Source organism: Mustela lutreola, chromosome 11 (genome assembly GCF_030435805.1).
Source record: "Mustela lutreola isolate mMusLut2 chromosome 11, mMusLut2.pri, whole genome shotgun sequence".
Classification (NCBI taxonomy): domain Eukaryota; kingdom Metazoa; phylum Chordata; class Mammalia; order Carnivora; family Mustelidae; genus Mustela; species Mustela lutreola.
In genome coordinates, this window is record NC_081300.1 from 57,903,374 (window position 1) to 57,923,217 (window position 19,844).

Genomic DNA, 19,844 nt, shown 5'->3' on the forward strand with positions numbered 1-19,844 from the left:
AACATTTGGTGAATACTTTCCATGTGCCAAGCACAGTGTTACGTGTTTACATTCTAAATCTCATTTATGAGGTCGGTACTGTTATTTCTCCATATTACAGATAAACAGATTTAGACAATCCCTTTTCTTGTGGATTTGATAGTCTCATGTAAAAGAAACTTTGAGGTACAGTGTAAGAGTACAGTGTTAAAGAGTTAGGAATAACGTCAGTTTGGTTTGAAAGTGCAAGATTTTTCCTGGAGGCTATACTAATTTGTGATAACGTTACATATATGGGAGAGAATATAATAGGTGGAAAGGACAACAGAAGAAAAGGCTGTTGATAGTTGGCAGGGAAAAGCGTGGTGCATATAAGAAGCCTCAAGCAGTGTTGGTGGACTCCACTGTTGGTAGTAAGATAAATCCAGAGATGAATTAAGAGAGGTGGACAGGGCCCAGATGTTGGAGCAAGGTCCTTCCTTGCACGCCTTGCGGAAGAATTTGGCATTATCTTAGAGGCAGTGCTGAGCCAGTGAGGGATTTTTAAAGGAGCAGAAGGTCAGTATTCTCTGTATTGAATAGATGGCTGGGTGGGAGTGAGGGAATAACATTTCATCAGAGCCAGAGGCTGGGAGACTAAATAGATGAGACTCTTGGAAACCCAGGTGAGAGGTGATGAGAATAAGATCTTATCTACTAGTAGAAAGGATAAAAATCAGAGTACAGATAGATTTTAACTTCTTCAGTTTCTGAGGCAGAGGCTTATTAGAGGTATATATCGAAAAGCAGTTTAAATAATAGAAAAGAATATTTTCAGGTAGTGGAAGAAAATTTCAGTAAGTCTTTTTTTTTTTTTTTTTTTAATATTTTATTTATTTATTTGACAGATAGAGATCACAAGTAGGCAGAGAGGCGGGCAGAGAGGAGGGAGCAGGCTCCCTGCGGAGCAGAGAGCCCGATGTGGGGCTCGATCCCAGGACTCTGGGATCATGACCTGAGCCGAAGGCAGGGGCTTTAACCCACTGAGCCACCCAGGTGCCCCATCAGTAAGTCTTTATGTTGGTTTCTGCAGCTGTTTTTTTCTTTGTACAGATATTACCTGATATGTAGTATGTACCCAGTAAATATGCAGAATTGATGAATAAGTCTAAGTTTTTGTTCTTTTTTTTTTTCTTACTGAACAATAAGGCAGATCTCTGTAGTTTAAGGTGTACAGCATGATGGTTTGATTTAGAAGTTTGATTTTATTACACAAGTAATGGATTATAGGAAAAACACAATATTAGGAACAGCAAACAGAATAAGCTGAAGAAAAATTACCAAAATGTTAACATTTTTGTGTTTCCAATTAACAGGCCTTACGGAGTTGTTTTTTTTTGTTTGTTTGTTTTGTTTTTTTGTAAAATTGGATGGTATTGTTCACATTGTTTTGTAGCCTCTTTCTCACAAAACTTTTTTTTAAAGAATTTTATTTATTTATTTGACACAGAGAGAGGTCACATGTAAGCAGAGTGGCAGGCAGAGGGAGAGGGAGGAAGCAGACTCCCTGCTGAACAGAGAGCCTGATTCGGGGCTCAGTCCCAGGACCCTGGGATCATGACCTGAGCCGAAGGCAGACGTTTAACTGACTGAGTCACCCAGGCTCCCCTCACAAAACATTTTTGGTCTTTTTTCCTCAACAGTGAACATTTCTGTAATGTCATTTTTAATGCTATGTGGCATGCCATTGTGAGGATGTTCTATAACTTATATAACCAGGCCCTTCTGCCCTTTTTCAAATAGAATATCAGAATGACCTAGCGAAAATCAGGAAAAGTGTAAGAGGTCCCACTAATAAAGTTCCTTTCCTCATAGAGAAACCATTAAGGAAACAATTTTCATTTTTAGAGAAATCGCTTATTTTGTTATAATTTCTGTTGTATTAACTGCCAAGTTCTTTAGCTACAGACTTCAGTTTATCATTGCTTTAAAAATACCCATAACGTAGTACTGTTTAAAAGTCCCTACAAGACAATAGTTGCATGACCTGGAACCATATTTCTTAATCTCTTGGAGTCTCATTTTTCTTTTCTGTAAAGTACAGTAATACCTTATTTAGTGATTATCAAGAATTGCCTAAAAAGTAAATTATCGAGCATTTAGATACTCAGAATAGGCTTTTTCTCTTCCTCTAATTTTCCATGGCTTTCTGTAATGTTGACATCACTTTGCAGCTCATCACTGCCTCATTCCCAAGCCACTGCTTAGTTCAATAGGAGTGAAGGAGTTGTGGCATTTTCAAACATTGTATTTTCAGCTTCAGAATTTGGGTTCTTCTTTGTAGTTGCTGTTTCATTTTTTTGTTTTTTGGAGATATTTTTTTAAATGCCCTTAAGCATGGGTTTAGCAGTTTTGAAATTGTTCTTTAGTAATCTCCATTGATTGTCTTTTTTCCTTGAAAATGGGCTGTTTTGTTGTTGTTTTATGTTGAGTAATTTTGATTGTATCCTGGACATTGTGAACGGTATGTCATAGAAACTCTAGATTTTGTTAATTCCTCTGTTAGTGTTTTTTTTTGTTGTTGTTGTGGCGGGCTCTTAACTCAATTGAACTCAAACTATAACCCAGCTCCCTTCTGAGCAGAATCTCAAATATTGGTTCACTTCTTTTAGCTGGGCTGCTTGGAGTTGGCCACATGTGTATGCATGGTTTGGGGTCAGCCACAGAATTTGGGGCTACTCTCTGGCTCTTCTTATTTTTGGATTTCCCACTTTCCCATGCTTGTGGTTGTCCCAAATGTCCTGTGGTTTTTCAAGCCATTAAGGCTACAGGTTTTCTCTTGAGGTTTTAGCTGCAAAGTGCAGGACTGACAGGGGTCTGCATTCAAGCTAAGAGATGTAAAGTATAAAAAAAAAAAAAAAACCTTCATTGGCTTTATCTAAGTATAGACTCCTCTTCTGTGTCTGTCAGCATTTGGTTGACCTCCAGTGCCTTCAGAAAGTGTTTTGGGTTTTTGATTTTGTAAAAAATAGTTTGTCCAGAGTTTATAGTTGCTGGCGGTTTGGCCTGGTAATATCTACTCCCCTGCTCTACAAGTGGAACTTCCTGTGGTGGCATTTTTCTTTCTAAATGTTAAGTTTTGTAGAATGAAGTGTTTTCTCATTCCATTAGGCGTTCTTAAACCCGATTTTGCAGTGTCCCAGGGTATCTCCATTTTGGCTCAAGGACTCTAAAGGAGTTTTGTTTTTGTTTTTGTTTTTTTTTTAAAGCATTTATTTTATTTTATTTTATTATTATTATTTTTTAAAGATTTTATTTATTTATTTGACAGAGAGAGATCACAAGTAGGCAGAGAGGCAGGCAGAGACAGAGGAGGAAGCAGGCTCCCTGCTGAGCAGAGAGCCCGATGCGGGACTCGATCCCAGGACCCTGAGATCGTGATCTGAGCCGAAGGCAGCGGCTTAACCCACTGAGCCACCCAGGTGCCCCTTAAAGCATTTATTTTAGTTTTCTATTGTTACTCTTACAAATTACCACAAACTGGTGACATAACAGATACTTGTCTTATTCTGTAGGTTAAAAGTTTGACATGGGTCCCCCTGGGCTAAAATCAAGGTGTTGGCGGATCTACTGGAATACTGTAGGGGACAATCTGTTTTCTTGGCTTTTCCAGCTTCTAGAAAAAGCTGCCCTTATTTGTTGGCTCAGGGCTCCTTTCTTCCATCTTCAAAGCCAGCAAGGGCAGGTTAAGCTCTCACTGCACTGACTTTGCTTTCTTCATTTGTGACCTATCCTTTCTTTTGCTCCCTCTTCACCATTTAAAAGGCGCTCTGATTGCCTTGAACCCACCCTGAAAATACGGAATAGAAATCTCCCTATTTTAAGGTCAGCTGATTAGCAATCTTAATTCCATCTGCAACCTTAGTTCTCTTTTGCTATGCATATTAATATGTTTACAGTTCCCCAGGATTAAGAAGTGGGTATTTTTGAGCATCATTACTCTACCTGCCATGGCCTTAAATACTTAAGGGGAAAGAGAAAATGAGCAAATTTTTAATTTATTTAGTGAGGTTCAGCAGGCCATTGCTACACATAACAAATCAGATCTTTATATTGGACATACGAACTTAGTCTCCATTTCAAACATATAAAAAGCTGAATTTCCCTTCTCTTTGGATATTGTTTAATATCAGCCCAGTACTTTGGGTGATAAATTATAGGTTCATTGACCATGTCAATATGGTTTTCCATTGAGAAACCTTGACCTACTCACCTCTGAGTCAAGGTCAGGAAGCATAGCTAGCTGTAGGGAATTTTATTTTTTTTTCATTCAACAAGCACTAAAGACTTAACATATTTAAACACTTTTACTTTGCCTTGTTGTTAGGGAAAGTGCCTTATATATCGGATACTTTCCTGGATGTTACCCATTTTTGTAGGTGAAACAGCTTAAGATTCCCAGACAAATATGCCCCAAATTACACAGTAGTAGGAACCTGAACTGGGTTGGTTGGTTTGTTTTCCATTTAACCACTTCCTAAGTCGCTCAAGTTTACTGAAGAAAATTGATTTTGTATGGTGAAGATTTAAATTTAATAGGTGCTATAATAGTATAAGGGTTTGTCACTGTGAGCAGAGACTAGGGAAGTGATTTCACTGTACTTAAGGAAGAGAGCACAGGGGATAAGAGGAGTAGGTTAACTCATAATGGGTACAATTTTGTTCCTAAGGGAATATCATGATAGTACCATGAAAAAAACTACACAGTTTGGAAAAGATAATTTCAGATAGCTACATTTATAGCAATATGTAGTACATATCCTTGCTATTTTGAAATATGGAGAAGGAAGTTCTTCATTATCACTCACTAAATACTCCTGTACTTCCAAAGATTCTGGATTGGAAAAGATCTCCTAGCATTTCTTGTTCTTGGCATCTTTAGGTTTTGAAGACCAAAATCTGTCACCTGCATGCTATGATAATAGATACCATATACCCTAAAGCAGTAATTCCCAAACTTGATCAAAAGAATCTCCAATGATACTTTAAACATACACATACTGAGCTCCTCCTGGTCATAGGTTTATTAAATTTTAAATAATACATGTTTATTTGAGTATTAGGCCTTAGGACTAGAAAACAAAACTGTTTACATTTATACAGCATTTGTTTGTATTTATTTGATTTTCAAGTTAAAAAAAACTGTGCTTAATCTTTACCAGTTAATTCTTTAAGTTAAAAGGTTTATTTGTCTGTTTTGTTTTTAAGATTTAATTCACTCATTTCACAGAGTGAGAGGGAGGGAGGGAACACAAGCACCAGGCATTGGGAGTGGGAGAAGTAGGCTTCTCACTGAGCAGGGAGCTTGATGCAGGGCTTGTTGCAGGGCTTGATCCCTGATGCAGAGCTTGATCCCAGGTGACCTGAGCCAAAGGCAGACACTTAACTACTGAGCAACCCAGGTACTCCTAAGTTAAAAGCTTTAAAATCACTTGAACTTGAAAATGAATGTTCACTCTTAAAATCAACTTGTAGGGGCGCCTGGGTGGCTCAGTGGGTTAAGCCGCTGCCTTCGGCTCAGGTCATGATCTCAGGGTCCTGGGATCGAGTTCCGCATCGGGCTCTCTGCTCAGCAGGGAGCCTGCTTCCCTCTCTCTCTCTCTCTCTCTGCCTGCCTCTCCATCTACTTGTGATTTCTCTCTGTCAAATAAATAAATAAAATCTTTAAAAAAAAATCAACTTGTAATTATTTAGGGTCTCATCTGTTTTTGTGAGTGTTGAAGCCTACTGCCTTCATTTTAGGAGTACAAGAAGAAAAGATAATGGGCGACTGGAGTTAGCGTTCAGTTAAAGTTCCAATAATAATAATAATAATAGTGATAGTGACCAGGACAGAAGTACTTTTGCTGATACTACGCTAAATACTTTATCTCATTTAATCTCTAACAGTTTAAAATAGATACTGCTTTGATTTTATAGGTGAGCAAACCTAGGTACAGAGAGATAGAATAACTTGCCCAAGGTTACAGTACTGTAATAGGTGAAGATGAGAATGAACCTAGGTCTACTGACTGAAATGGATGTTTCATTTCTATGAAGTATTCCTATCCTTAGAACATCTGAGTATTGTTTTAATCTACATTGGATTTTACATATATAAAGAGTGCTTTGTTTAATTTGTGGTCAGGATAGACAATATTGTTGCAATTGATAACAGTCATCTTAATCTCAATCAACTGCAATTGATAACAGTCATCTTAAACAGTCATGTAATGCTCCTGTAAAACCTGGGCTTTTTACGTAACTTTTCTGTTAATGATTTGGCCAAATTTTGCTTGTTAATTCTCTTACAGTGCTAGAAAAATCAGTTAGATTTTTTAAATCTGAATTAACATTTTTAGTTAAATTACTGATGGAACTTTATTTGGAAGACATTGTAAGAGTCCGCCTAACGTATATTTGAAAATATAACAAAACAATTTTAGTGGTTAAGGCAAAGTTAAGGTTCAAGTAAGGCAAATCGATGTTTGGCTTTTCATTTATTTAGCATTGTGATCTAGGAAATTTTTTTCCTTTGTTCTTTGAGCCTTAGTTGCCACATCTGTAAAGTGAGTTGATGATTATACCTATATGGTACAATTGCTGGGAGGAGTAAATGAGTTACAGTATTTATGAAGTTCATAGCATAGTATTTGATGTAGAGTAAGCACTTGTATGTATCACTATCCTTGAAATAGGTATCACAGTTACTATTAGCCCAGCCATCATCTACTTCATTAAACTAAAATGCACTGAAAACTTATTTAAAATGTAGAAGTACCTACTCTGAGTGTATACAGAAAGACTCTTGGGGGAGCTTTTTGTTTTCTCTGCTTGTCTTTAGACAGCTGAAGGAAATGGGTTTTGCTTGAGTTGGCAGTGGGGGAGGCTGTAGGTAATAGGCAAGTAGGTAATTGGTGAACAATGGCAAGAAAGTAGAGAGGGAGCCAGTATCACTTTCCCTTTACCTCATGTTTCACAAGTGAGTTGTGACCCCTCTGCAGGTGCACACATGTATTACAGATTTAATCTGTAAGTGTTTGGGGGCAGTGTGGAAGGTATATTCCTTGCCTGAAACGGTTGCTAATAAAGGAAAACACCAACTTTCAATTGCTTGACCTTAGTCCTGTCTTTCTGACTAATTAGGTTACTGACTCTGTCAGTTTTGTTTTTGCAGCTTCCTTATCCTTTATGAAGTTTGTCTGGCTGAATGTGGCCATTTATAGTGCAAATAACTGATAGAACTGAAAGGTGAGCAGAGTGGATACTGGTCAATGTTTGAGCAACAGAAGAAACTAAGAAAACAAACGTAGGGCCTTTGAAAGATTCTGTTCTAGGGGGTGGGTGGAAGAATGAAAAATTAATTTTTGTCATTTTGATCTAGTAGTATTGGTAATGCAGATGATGATTGAAAAGAGCAGGACTGATAGAGCAGATGACTTACATACGAAAGGCCTGGGCTCAGACGTCATCTCTGTCACTAAATGTGTGGTATAGGTCAGGTTACTGTTTCTAAGCCCAAGTTTATTTAAAAGTAAAATGGAAATAACAGCAGCTAACTGTAGATTTTTGAGGAGTCTGGGAAAAAAAAGGTATCTTGAAGTACATCACACAGAGCCATTCAAGTTGAATTCAAAGAAAACTGCCATTATTTGCCTGTTGTAAATTTCCTTTCTTTCTGAAACACTCTCAAAAAAGAGTAAGATGGAATTGAAGTCCACTATTAATTCTGTGCTGTATGTTAAATTATTCTTCTCTGCTTAAAATAAATTACTTGAATTTTCATTGAAGTTCACTGAATTCAAATGGAATTTGTTGATGTATGGATACTTTAGAGTCTAGTGAGAAACTAGATTCTAGTTTGGTGAAAAGAGTAGAGTTTAAGGGGGGAAAACTCCGCTTACTCTTCAAATCAGTCCAGCCCAGCCAAATTGTTTCTTTCCAGTTCAGCACCACTAATTGGTCCTGGAATGCCTCTTCAATTCCAAGGTGAAACTAAATTCAAATGGCTTATTAAGTAGTGTAAAGATGTTAATTCAGATTTTTCATATCTTACTTATTCCTTTATTGCAAGTGTCTGATGTGGATGTTATGAGGAGTGTAAAATAGGTGAAGCTCTTAAAGATGTGAAAAAACAGGGCAGCTTTGAAAATGGCCATGTGCTAACTTGATATGAATAAAATGCCAGTTGAGAAACAATGAGGGCCAGTATTTATCAGTTTACCCTATTTACCTTGTTCATTGTTTTATAAACAAATTATCCGAGCCTTTTTCCTCCTATTTCTTACTATTTTGAAGTAACTACTTTTTTTTCCCAGACTCCTCAAAAATCTACAGTTAGCTGCTGTTATTTCCATTTTACTTTTAAATAAACTTGGGCTTAGAAACAGTAACCTGACCTATACCACACATTTAGTGACAGAGATGACGTCTGAGCCAGGCCTTTCAAATTTTGAAGTAGTTCTGGCTTCAGACATTGAAATTAAGTTGCTCAAATGCTATGCTAATGTATATATTAGGTTTTCTGTAGGAACAGAAGCATGGCAATTACTGTTTTTTTGAAAAAGTTTTAAAAAAACACAGTAAATAACTTTTTTCTTTTTCCTTTTTTTTTTTAATTAAAGATTTTGGCAATTACTGTTTTTTTGAAAAAGTTTTTAAAAAACACAGTAAATAACTTTTTTCTTTTTCCTTTTTTTTTTTTTTAATTAAAGATTTTATTTATTTGACAGAGACACAGCGAGAGAGGAAACACAAGCAGGGGGAGTGGGAGAGGGAGAAGCAGGCTTCCTGTGGAGAAGGGAGCCCAGTGGAGGGCTCCATCCCAGAACCCTGGCATCATGACCTCAGCTGAAAGTAGACGTTAAACGACTGAGCCACCTAGGCGCCCCAGTAAATAGCTTGTTTTAAATATAGGCCATATGTACATACTCTGTAAATGGGAACATGGTGAGCCAGTGGAGGAGGCAGATCTTTTCATTTCTAATCTGTCTCACTATATATAGATGCATTCCAGGGTTTTCTTCGTTAAACTGCTTGATTTCCTAGATCTACTCTATACTTCTGGAGCTCTGATATCATCAAATAGTTCCTTTCAAATAGCTAATAATAAGGCCATAACCTTGTAAGCATTAGCCCTAAGATCTAATGTGACCTCTACCAATAATTAGTTACGTGATCTTGAGAAGTTTTCATAACTCATTTAAATCTGGAAATAATACCTATCTTTCATGAAAGTTGTGAGAACTAAATAATGTGTAAAAAGCTTAGTGACTGACAGATAGTACTTCTATAATAATAGATAATGATAGGTAACACTAATATAGTACTTACTACATGCCAGGCAGCATATTAAGCACTTTACATAGATTATCTCTTTTAATCTTTACAACAATCCTATGAAGTATGTACTGTTAGTACAGTTTTATAGATGAGGAAAGTGGCTCTGGAGCTGGGCTTTTTAAACAACCTGGCTATATTGTCTTTCTGCAAATAGTATGTTTATGGAATATTAAGTACCAGTGATAGATCTCAATTTCCCAGGTGTTAAACTGTGGAAAATGTGGCTTTTAGAAATGATGAAATTGACCTATTCGGTATTGGTCCTTTTTCACTGTCAGAAAGACAGTATTTCAACATTTAGTTTGGTGACATTAGGCAAGATGATTTGGACCAGGGAAGAGTCAGCTAGAAAGCTGTAGAGTAATGCACAAACCTGGAATAATGTCTCAAATGGAGTAGTGATGGAGAGGGAAAGGACTAAAGGGAAAGGACTAAATTTTTAAAAATTGAAATGTTGGGGCACCTGGGTGGCTCAGTCATTTAACCGGCTGCCTTAGCTCAGGTCATGATCCCAGAGTCCTGGGATCAAGCCCCACGTCTTGCTCCCTGCTCAGTGGGGAGCCTATTTCTCCCTCTCCCACTTCCCCTGCTGATGCTCTCTTTTTTGTCAAATAAATAAATTAAATCTTTAAAAAAATTGAAATGTAATACACATGACAAAAAATTCCAACAGTATAAAAGGATATATATATATCATAGTAAGTGTAAAATATACATTAAAGAATAGGGGTACAGAGATATATATTATGGTGACTATATTAAATATATTGCATATATTAAAGAGTAAATTTCCTTCCCACTGCACATCCCTGATCCCCTTCAGAGACATCACTGTTACTGGTTTCTTTTGTAATAACCTCTATACTCATTCTCCATTTTATAACATTTTCCTAAATGTCTATATTCATTCTCCATTTTAGAACATTTTCTGTATTTTGAAAAATAGTGGGACATGCAGACTGATATATTTGTAGATTTTTATCTTCTTGTCAAGAACTGTGAAGGCTCTGGGATTTTACCCCTTCTTGCCAGCCAACAATTTAACCTGCTTTGGTATCATGGATGCTGACTGAGACTCTTGCATCGGGCTTTATTACTCAGGCCATGCAGGGTAGCACATGCTTCTTGTTTGAGTTGGTTCTCCTTTATCCTCACATCCCATGGGAGTGACATGGAACAACCTGGGTGAATTCTTGGCATCACAACTGAAGAATCCAACCCCAGCTACGAGACAACTTGCGCAACATTTGCCCAAGAGGGAGATACCCTCTACAAAAATCCTTGAAAAGACAGTCTGGAACAAAAGCTGTCAGTGACTAGTCCTCTCAGGTGCAGAAACCCACACCTATGGAAAATTGTCTGCCAGCACTACTATTTTTTCCTCCCCCCCCCTTTAAGTGAAAAAAGATTTGTAGATTAATTTCAGTGATGAGAAAGGAGATAGTATTTTTCAACCATCTATAATATACTTTCACCACAAAATTTGGTGGTCTTATGTGTATATAGATAATAAAAATAATTATGTGGAAATTCAGGAAGCTGTCACTGATCTGTTCTTTGAGACAGTGTGACAGTGACTGTTAGAGTCAGCTAACAAAGTGCAATTTTTTTTTTTAAGATTTTATTTATTTATTTGACAGACAGAGATCACAAGTAGGCAAAGAGGCAGGCAGAGAGAGAGAGAGAGAGAGAGGGAAGCAGGCTTCCTGCGGAGCAGGGAGCCCGATGCGGGGCTCGATCCCAGGACCCTGAGATCATGACCCGAGCCGAAGGCAGCAGCCCAAACCACTGAGCCACCCAGGCGCCCCACAAAGTGCAATTTAAAAATCTGTTCTTAAAATGCAGTTGTTCAAATCTTCCATTTTTCAGTTATTAAATGTTTTATCCTCGTATCAGCTAAGCAAATGTGATAATGCTTTAATAGGTTTTATAATACTTTCAGAGAAACTTTATTATTTGAACCTTAAAGCACTCCAGTAAGTAAACATCCCTGTTTTACAGGTACAGAAACTGAGGCTTAAAAAAATCCAAGTGGCTTTTGTAAAGTCACATGTTAAACAATTTTTTTTAAAATCTTGAAACTCCAGCATTTTTTCCTGTGGCTTAGCTGTTTTTTTTTTTTTTTTTCCTGTTTTCAATCAGTAGTCTGTTTTCAGTGATTTGGACTTTAAAACACATAATTTGGGTAGAAGTGTTTGTGTGTATTAAAACTCATGTGCATATCCAGAATTATAGGTCAGCCAGAGAGTGCCTCGAAATAGATTTTCCAATACATAGCCATCTAGCCCCAGAGACCAGTTTTCAAGATTATCTCTGTATTTTTCTTTTTTTTTCCCTCTGTATTTTTCATTTTAAGTAGTTACGTGACAGATACTGAGCTAATGAGGAAGGGGTCAAATGTTGACCCCAAACTAAAGCTATTTTAACTTAAGAGATTAGTGGTGTTTAATTTGAATAATACGTAGGGAAGTTGGAAGGATTAATAGTAGAGGTGGCAAGTTTCATTTTCTATTTGATGAATGTTTCATTTTACTGTTTTTAAAGATTTTATTTATTTGAAAGAGAGATTGTATGTGTGCCTGCGTGGAAGGGCAGAGGAGAAGAATCCTAAAGCAGGAGTGTGGAATAACAGCTGGGGCTCTATCGCAGGACCCTGAGGCATGACTTGAGCTCAAGTTGAGTTGTGTGCTTAACTGACTGAGCCACCCAGGCACCCTGATGAATGTTTTGTTTTAAATAAGGTTTTTGTCAGTTAATCCATGCTGCATAAGAAGCATGGGAAATAGAGAAAAATATAAGAAACAGTATGGAAATAAGAATCCCTTGGGCGCCTGGGTGGCTCAGTGGGTTACGCCGCTGCCTTCGGCTCAGGTCATGATCTCAGGGTCCTGGGATCGAGTCCCGCATCAGGCTCTCTGCTTGGCAGGGAGCCTGCTTCCCTCTCTCTCTCTCTCTGCCTGCCTCTCCATCTACTTGTGATTTCTCTCTGTCAAATAAATAAATAAAATCTTTAAAAAAAAAAAAAAAAGAATCCCTTATAATTTTGTTAACATTGTAATAACAGAGATAAGCGCTTTAAATTGTTATGGCCTTCCAGTCTTTTCATTAGTGTCTCTATTGAATATAATCAGGATGGTAGTTTATGCTTTTTTGTTTGTTTTATTTAACCCTGATATTTTCCAGTTAGGATTGTGGCATAAATACATCTTTCAGTGTCATTATTTTTAGAAAATACAGTTTTGGCAACTACATAATATGATTTTTGTTGGAACTATTATTTATGACTTTTCAATGTTGGGGGGGCTCCTGGGTGCTCAGTCAGTTAAGCCTTCAGCTCAGGTTGTTATCCCAGGATCCTGGGATCCAGCCCTGTACCAGGCATCTGCTCAGCAGGGAGCCTATTCCTCCCTCTGCTCCTCCTGCCTGCTTGTGATCTCACACACTCTCTCTCAAATACATAAATAACAAAAACCTTTCTGTGTTGGGCTTTTTTGTTGCTTGTGTTTTGCTGTAACAATACGGAGAATATATTTCTGTATAAACCTTTATCATTTTATACTGTTACTTAGGATAAAAGTCTAGAAGTAGAATTAATAAGTTAAAAGATGGAAACTTTCTTTAGTCTGTCCATACACCCTGTCAGTTTGCTCTCCTAAAAGGCAGTTTTTAACCTAATGTATAACAGTTTTTACCTAATGTATAAGCATCCCTACTTCATACATACACCAGAACTGTTATCGTTTAAAAAAAAAAAAAAACAAAACAAAACAGCGCTAGTTTGATAACTGGAAATGTTATCTCATTTAAACATGCATGTTTTATTTTTATTTTTTTAATTTAAATTCAATTAGCCAGCATATGGTACATCATTAGTTTTTGATGTCATGTTCAGTGATTCATTATTTGCGTATTACCACCCAGTACTCATCACATCACATACCCTTCTTAATGCCCATCACCCAGTTACTCCATCCCCCCACCCACCTCACTTTCCACAACCACCCATTTGTTTCCCAGAGTCAAGAGTCTCTCATGGTTTGTCTACCTCTCTGATTTCTTCCCATTCAGTTTTCCTTCCCTTCTCCCAATGTCCTCTGTACTATTCCTTATATTCCACATAATGATAATTCTTTTTCTGATTGACCTGTTTCACTTAGCATAATACTCTCCAGTTCCATCCATGTCAATATAAATGGTAGGTATTCATCCTTTCTGATATTTCATTGTATATATAAACCACATCATGTTTATCCATTCATCTCCTGAAGGGCATCTCAGCTCCTTCCACAGTTTGGCTGTTGTGGACATTGCTACTTTGAACATTGGGGTGCATGTGCCCCTTCTCCACACTACAGCTGTATCTTTGGGGTAGATACCCAGTAGTGCAATTACTGGATTGTAGGATAGCTCTATTTTTAACGTCTTGAGGAACCTTCATACTGTTTTCAACAGTGGCTGTATTGCCAACAGTGTAAGAGGGTTCCCCTTTCTCCACATCCTTGGCCACCATTTGTTGTTCCTTGTATTGTTAATTTTAGCCATTCTGACTGGTGTGAGGTGGTACCTCATTGTGGTTTTAATTTGTATTTCCCTGATGCTGAGTGATGTGGAGCATTTTTCCATGTGTTTTTTGGCCATTTATATGTCTTTGGAGAAGTGTCTGTTTATGTCTTCTGCCCATTTCTTGACTGGGTTATTTGTTTTATGGGTGTTGAGTTTGGTAAGTTCTTTATAGATCTTGGATACCAGCCCTTTATCTCTTATGTCATTTGCAAATATCTTCTCCCATTCTGTAGGTTGCCTTTTAGTTTTGTTGACTATCTTTTGCCATGCAGAAGCTTTTTATCTTGAAGTCCCAGTAGTTCATTTTTGCTTTTGTTTCCCTTGCGTTCAGAGACCTTTCTTGCAGGAAGTTGTTGTGGCCAAGGTTGAAGAGGTTACTGCCTGTGTTCGCCTCTAGGATTTTGATGGATTCCTGTTTCACATTTAGGTCTTTCATCCATTTTGAGTTTATCCTTGTGTATGGTGTAAGAGAATGATCCAGTTTCATTCTTCTGCATGTGGTTGTCCAATTTTCCCAGCCTATTTATTGAAGAAACTGTTCTTTTTTCCATTGGATATTCTTCCCTGATTTCTTGAAGATTAGTTGACCTAGAATTGAGGGGCTGTTTCTAGGTTCTCTCTTCTGTTCCATTGATCTGTGTGTCTGTTTTTGTGCCAGTACCATGCTTTCTTGATGATCACATGCATGTTTTATTTTTTTTTTATTTTTATTTTTTATTTTTTTTTTTTTATTTTTTTTTTTTTTAAAGATTTTATTTATTTATTTGACAGAGATCACAAGTAGGCAGAGAGGCAGGCAGAGAGGCAGGCAGAGAGAGAGAGGAAGGGAAGCAGGCCCCCTGCTGAGCAGAGAGCCCGATGTGGGACTTGATCCCAGGACCCTGAGACCATGACCTGAGCCGAAGGCAGCGGCTTAACCCACTGAGCCACCCAGGCACCCACACATGCATGTTTTAAATTACTAGTTAGTTCATTAGCAGTTATATTGTGACTTTTTGTTCATATTAATTCATTTTTCTCATTGATTTCTATGTGTTTATGATCTCTTCAAGCTGTTAATTTTTTGTCATCAAATATGTAAAAGATCCAGGAGTCACCAGCATGGAGTTAAACATATGAGAATGAATAAGCTCTAAGGGGCAAAAAAATTCTGTGAAGAAAAGAACCTAGGACATGGCTGAGCCCTAAGGACAACCTACCCTGAAGGGTTTGGGTAAAGAGCCAGTAAAGTAAACACAATATTTGGGTTCAGAAGTTAGGAAAAGAGGACACTGAATGCATTTTGTTCTCTTAAGTTAATTTTTTATTATGAAATCTTTTGTTTCTTCTCAGAATTAGTTAAGTAATTCACTAGTGTTACTCAGTATAAATTGTTCTTTGATTTAAAAAAAATCTCAGGGCACCTGGGTGGCTCAGTGGGTTGGGCCGCTGCCTTCGGCTCGGGTCATGATCTCAGGGTCCTGGGATCGAGTCCCGCATCGGGCTCTCTGCTCGGCGGGGAGCCTGCTTCCCTCTCTCTCTCTCTCTCTCTCTGCCTACTTGTAATCTCTCTCTGTCAAATAAATAAAATCTTAAAAAAAAAAAAAATAAAATAAAAAAAATCTCAGCTAAAGTGATGGCAGGGACTATCTTCTAAATTTTAGTTTCAGTTGATTTTTCAAAGCTTTATGCTGGTGGTGGTTTTTTTTTTTTTTTTTTTTTTTTTTTTACATTATTTGGGAACTCTGGCCTTCGTTTTATCTTTATCTCAGTTTATGTTCTGGACAGGCATATCAGGGGTATAAGTTTAATCTTGTATTTAATTCGTAGATTGACCCTGAAGCAGTTTGGGAGAATTTGAATAAAAGTATAAGAACATAAACAATCTCCTTGATGTGTTTTTTTTTCTTCTAAGTTTTTATGTGTTTTAAGATGCAAAAAAGCAAAAAATAGAATCACTGTGTTCCTTTTGCTGCCCAAGAAAGAAAACCAAAACAACCAGAGTTGCAGCCCCCTGTGTACTGATCAGATTCTCCCCTCCCTGCCCCCGTTATCCTAAAACTGATGTTTACCCTGTAATTTTTTTTAACCTATGTCCCACATTCTTTTTTTTTTAAGTGTTTTAAATTTAAAATCAATTAATTAACAAATAGTGTATTTTTAGTTCCAGAGGTAGAGTTCAGTTATTCATCAGTCTTAAATAAAACCCAGTACTCATTATATCAAGTGCCCTCCTTAATGTCCATCATCTGGTTACTGTATTTCTCCAAACCCCTCCCCTCCAGCAGCCCTCAGTTTATTTCCTATGATTAAGAGTCTCGTATGGTTTGTCTCTTTCTCTCTCTTTCTCTCTCTCTCTGTGATTTTGTCTTTTTTTTTTTTTTCATTTATTTATTTGACAGAGAGATCACAATTAGGCAAAGAGGCAGGCAGAGAGAGGGGGGGAAGCAGGCTCCTCACTGAGCAGAGCACCCGATGTGGGGCTCGATCCCAGGACCCTGAGATCATAACCTGAGCCAAAGGCAGAGACTTAACCCACTGAGCCACCCAGGCGTCCCTGTGACTTTGTCTTGTTTTATTTTTCCCTTCCTTCCCTTATGATCTCTGTTTTGTTTCTTAAATTCCACATATGAATGAGATCATATGGTAATTGTCTTTCTCTGATTGACTTTCACTTAGTGTAGTATCTTCTGTAGAGTTCCATCCTCGTCCTTGCCAGTGTCAAGATTTCATTTTTGTTTAAGGCTGAGTAGTATTCCATTTTGTGTGTGTGTGTATGTGTGTATATATATATATACACACACACTACATCATCTTTATGCATTCATCTGTTGATGGGCATCTAAGTTCTTTCCATAGTTTGGCTACTGTGGACATTGCTGCTATAAACATTGTGGTGCAAGTACCCCTTTGGATCACTACATTTGTATTTTGGGGGTAAATACCCAGTAGTGTGATTGCTGGGTCATAGGGTAGCTTTATTTTCAACTTTTTGAGGAACCTCCATACGGTTTTCCAGAGTGGCAGCGCAAGCTTGCATTCCCACCAACAGTGTAAGTGGGCTCCTCTTTCTCTGCATCCTCGCCAACATCTATCATTTCCTGATTTGTTAATTTTAGCCATTCTGTGTGTGCCACATTCTGTATTTCGATCCTTTCTTGTTAATTAAACAAGTGTTTACATAAACTTCTTCAACTGAAATTTGGATCTAGGGAAAAGTTAAATACATGATTGTATCACTGCTTTTACTTCTCTGTTATATTTGCTTTCTCTGAAATATCCAGCTTTCGCTAGTTCCATGCTTGGTTTAATCCAGTGTTCTACCATTGTGTGATTAGTAGAACTCAGAAATCAGAGGATTTCTGAATAGTGGCTGAATTGCTTTTAGTCGTGGTAGGGAGGATGGTAAGAGTGTTGGAGGTGGGGAGCAATAGGGCAAAGAGAAATAAAATGCAACAGAAGTAATCAAATGGATTCCCTCTAAAACAACTGATGCATAGCATCATAAGCAGCTTTCTGAAACTTTATGACTAGAGTTTTTAAACTAATTCAGTAAAGAATTGAAAAGGGGGCAATCCTTGACTCATTTGTGCAGAGTATATGACTCATTTGTACAGAATGAAAACATGTTTATGAAAGCCCACATTAAATGAATGCTGGCATCCAGCTTGATTCAGAAAAAAGTGAAAGGCCACAAATTAATGGAATATCAGCTCTCCTAATGGCATGCTGACAAGAGTGTAGTAGAAAAGGGTACATGAATTGGGAGATACGGGTTGTGGACCTGGTTCTTCCATGGACTTGTGTGTTACCTTAAAACCCAGTATTACAATAAACCTTGGATTTCCATTTCCTTATACTTCTCCTGAAATAAGATGGGCAGGGTATATAGCACAGTGAGCCATATCTCCTAAGATCTTTTACTTATATAAGTTGACACAGTTCTTAAGGTATTTACTCATGAAAAATTTCTTAAGGCTTACGATTTGCTAAATTTTCTTAAAATTTTAGGGGAGACATATAAGGAATTTACATAAGACAGCTGTACAAAATGGAGCTGGAGGAGCCTTATTTGTGGTAAGTAATTATTCCTATTTCTTCAGAATGGAAAGACTTGGAAATTTGGGTAAAACTGTTTTAACAATCCAAGTATCTTAAACACCAGTGTCTCATTGTGGTGATTTAAATATAGCTAATTGAACTCATTAAATTTCAAAAGATGTGTGACTCCAGTTGAACCTCTTGAGTTTAAATTGACACCAGGGTAGCCCTGAATTTAGAATATTTTTTGGTGAAATTACTATGAGCCCTAAACTGATTTCTAGTCTCACTTTGGGTTCTTTTTTTTTTTTTTTTTTTTTTTTAAGATTTTTTTTTTTAAATTTATTTATTGAGAGAGAGAAATCACAAGTAGATGGAGAGGCAGGCAGAGAGAGAGAGAGAGGGAAGCAGGCTCCCCGCCAAGCAGAGAGCCCGATGTGGGACTCGATCCAAAGGCAGCGGCTTAACCCACTGAGCCACCCAGGTGCCCCTCACTTTGGGTTCTTAAAAATGCTGTAATTTGGGGAATCCCAAAATGGTACTAGTTTAAAACTCCTGGATCTTAGTAATACAGTGAATACATTAGTAGTTCCTTTATATTTTCGGTTTTTAGGGTTTAACTACAGGTGGAGGTCCATGAACTCCCTAGCTTAACTGTACAATTCAAAGATAAGATAATGTATCTCCTTTCTGTGATAAGATGCAGTTACCAGGGATTCATCTGGTGTTGTTTAAAGGCAATTTAGTTGACTTGGAGGATGATTTAGAGTTAGTAGTTCAGTTTTGTTAGCTGAGTTATTTCCAGGCTGAATCTTAATAAATGAGTTAACCATACTATTGTGTAGATTCCTGCTTGATAGTTTTTCATGTTTGTCTAAAAGTGTTGAATTTGCCACATACTTGAGATCATTGTCCAAAGTTTCAATTTTCTTTTCTTCCTTTATATCTTTGAAATAGTAGAACTTTAAGAGTTAACATATTGAAGTATTCAGCTCTGTGTTCACCGAACATACTAAACATTAATTGATGTAAGTGTTAATCTCAGTGTGACTCCTTTGATTTCCTGTTTACATACCATTTCTTGTCAGTTTTTGAAGAGGGCCTGTTCTTTTTGGAGAAGAAATAAAGCTTCTTGCCATTGGCTGGTTTTTGTTATGTGGTGAAGAAATGGTGTTTTTGTACCTTCCTAAAGTAGTGGGTCCTTTTGATAATTTGATACACACTCTTCTGGAACAATGCCTGTTACATGTATACTCAAAATTTTGTGTCTTAATTTTCTAAGTCTTCCAGCAATGGTTGTTTTGTTTTGTTTTGTTTTGTTTAGTAATTACACTAGAAAATCCTGTTCTCTAATCAAGTTTTTGGATTTGGTCCTAAAGCTACTTCTCTTAGTTATTAAAGAGTGATTTCTAAAAACTTTTATGAAATTTTGAATTCTGTTAACAATACTTCGTTAATCCTATTCATTAAATGTGTATTTAATAATTAGTCCTTTTTGATGCATGGATAGATTATATAATTTGGGAATTAAAGTGAAGAGATTAAGTGATCAGTAGTAGTATAGTAATATACAAAGCTGTCCTGATGGAGTTTTGATAATTCTGGAAAACATTTTTTCCCTTCATATAGCACAGAGATACTCCTGAGAATAACCCAGATACTCCATTTGATTTCACGCCAGAAAACTATAAGGTATGACTACATTAATGGTATAATTAATTTATGAACTGTTTAATATTTTCCAGATGTACTAAAACATGTGCTTTTTCTTTGATACAGAGGATAGAGGCAATTGTAAAAAACTATCCAGAAGGACATAAAGCAGCAGCTGTACTCCCAGTCCTGGATTTAGCCCAAAGACAGAATGGATGGCTACCCATCTCAGCTATGAACAAGGTACTAAATTCATTTTTACCTTAGTT

General features: G+C 37.2%; 1 protein-coding gene across 1 annotated transcript in view; it reads left to right on the forward strand.

Annotated features, from left to right (window-relative positions):
* The window catches only part of NDUFV2 (NADH:ubiquinone oxidoreductase core subunit V2), a 36,295-nt gene that overhangs the window by 1,210 nt on the left and 15,241 nt on the right, over positions 1 to 19,844 (forward strand). Inside the window, exons 2-4 of the mRNA XM_059138623.1 lie at positions 17,893 to 17,958; positions 19,552 to 19,614; positions 19,702 to 19,818. Coding sequence (XP_058994606.1) covers positions 17,893 to 17,958; positions 19,552 to 19,614; positions 19,702 to 19,818 — 246 coding nt within the window. The remainder of the gene's footprint in view (positions 1 to 17,892; positions 17,959 to 19,551; positions 19,615 to 19,701; positions 19,819 to 19,844) is intronic.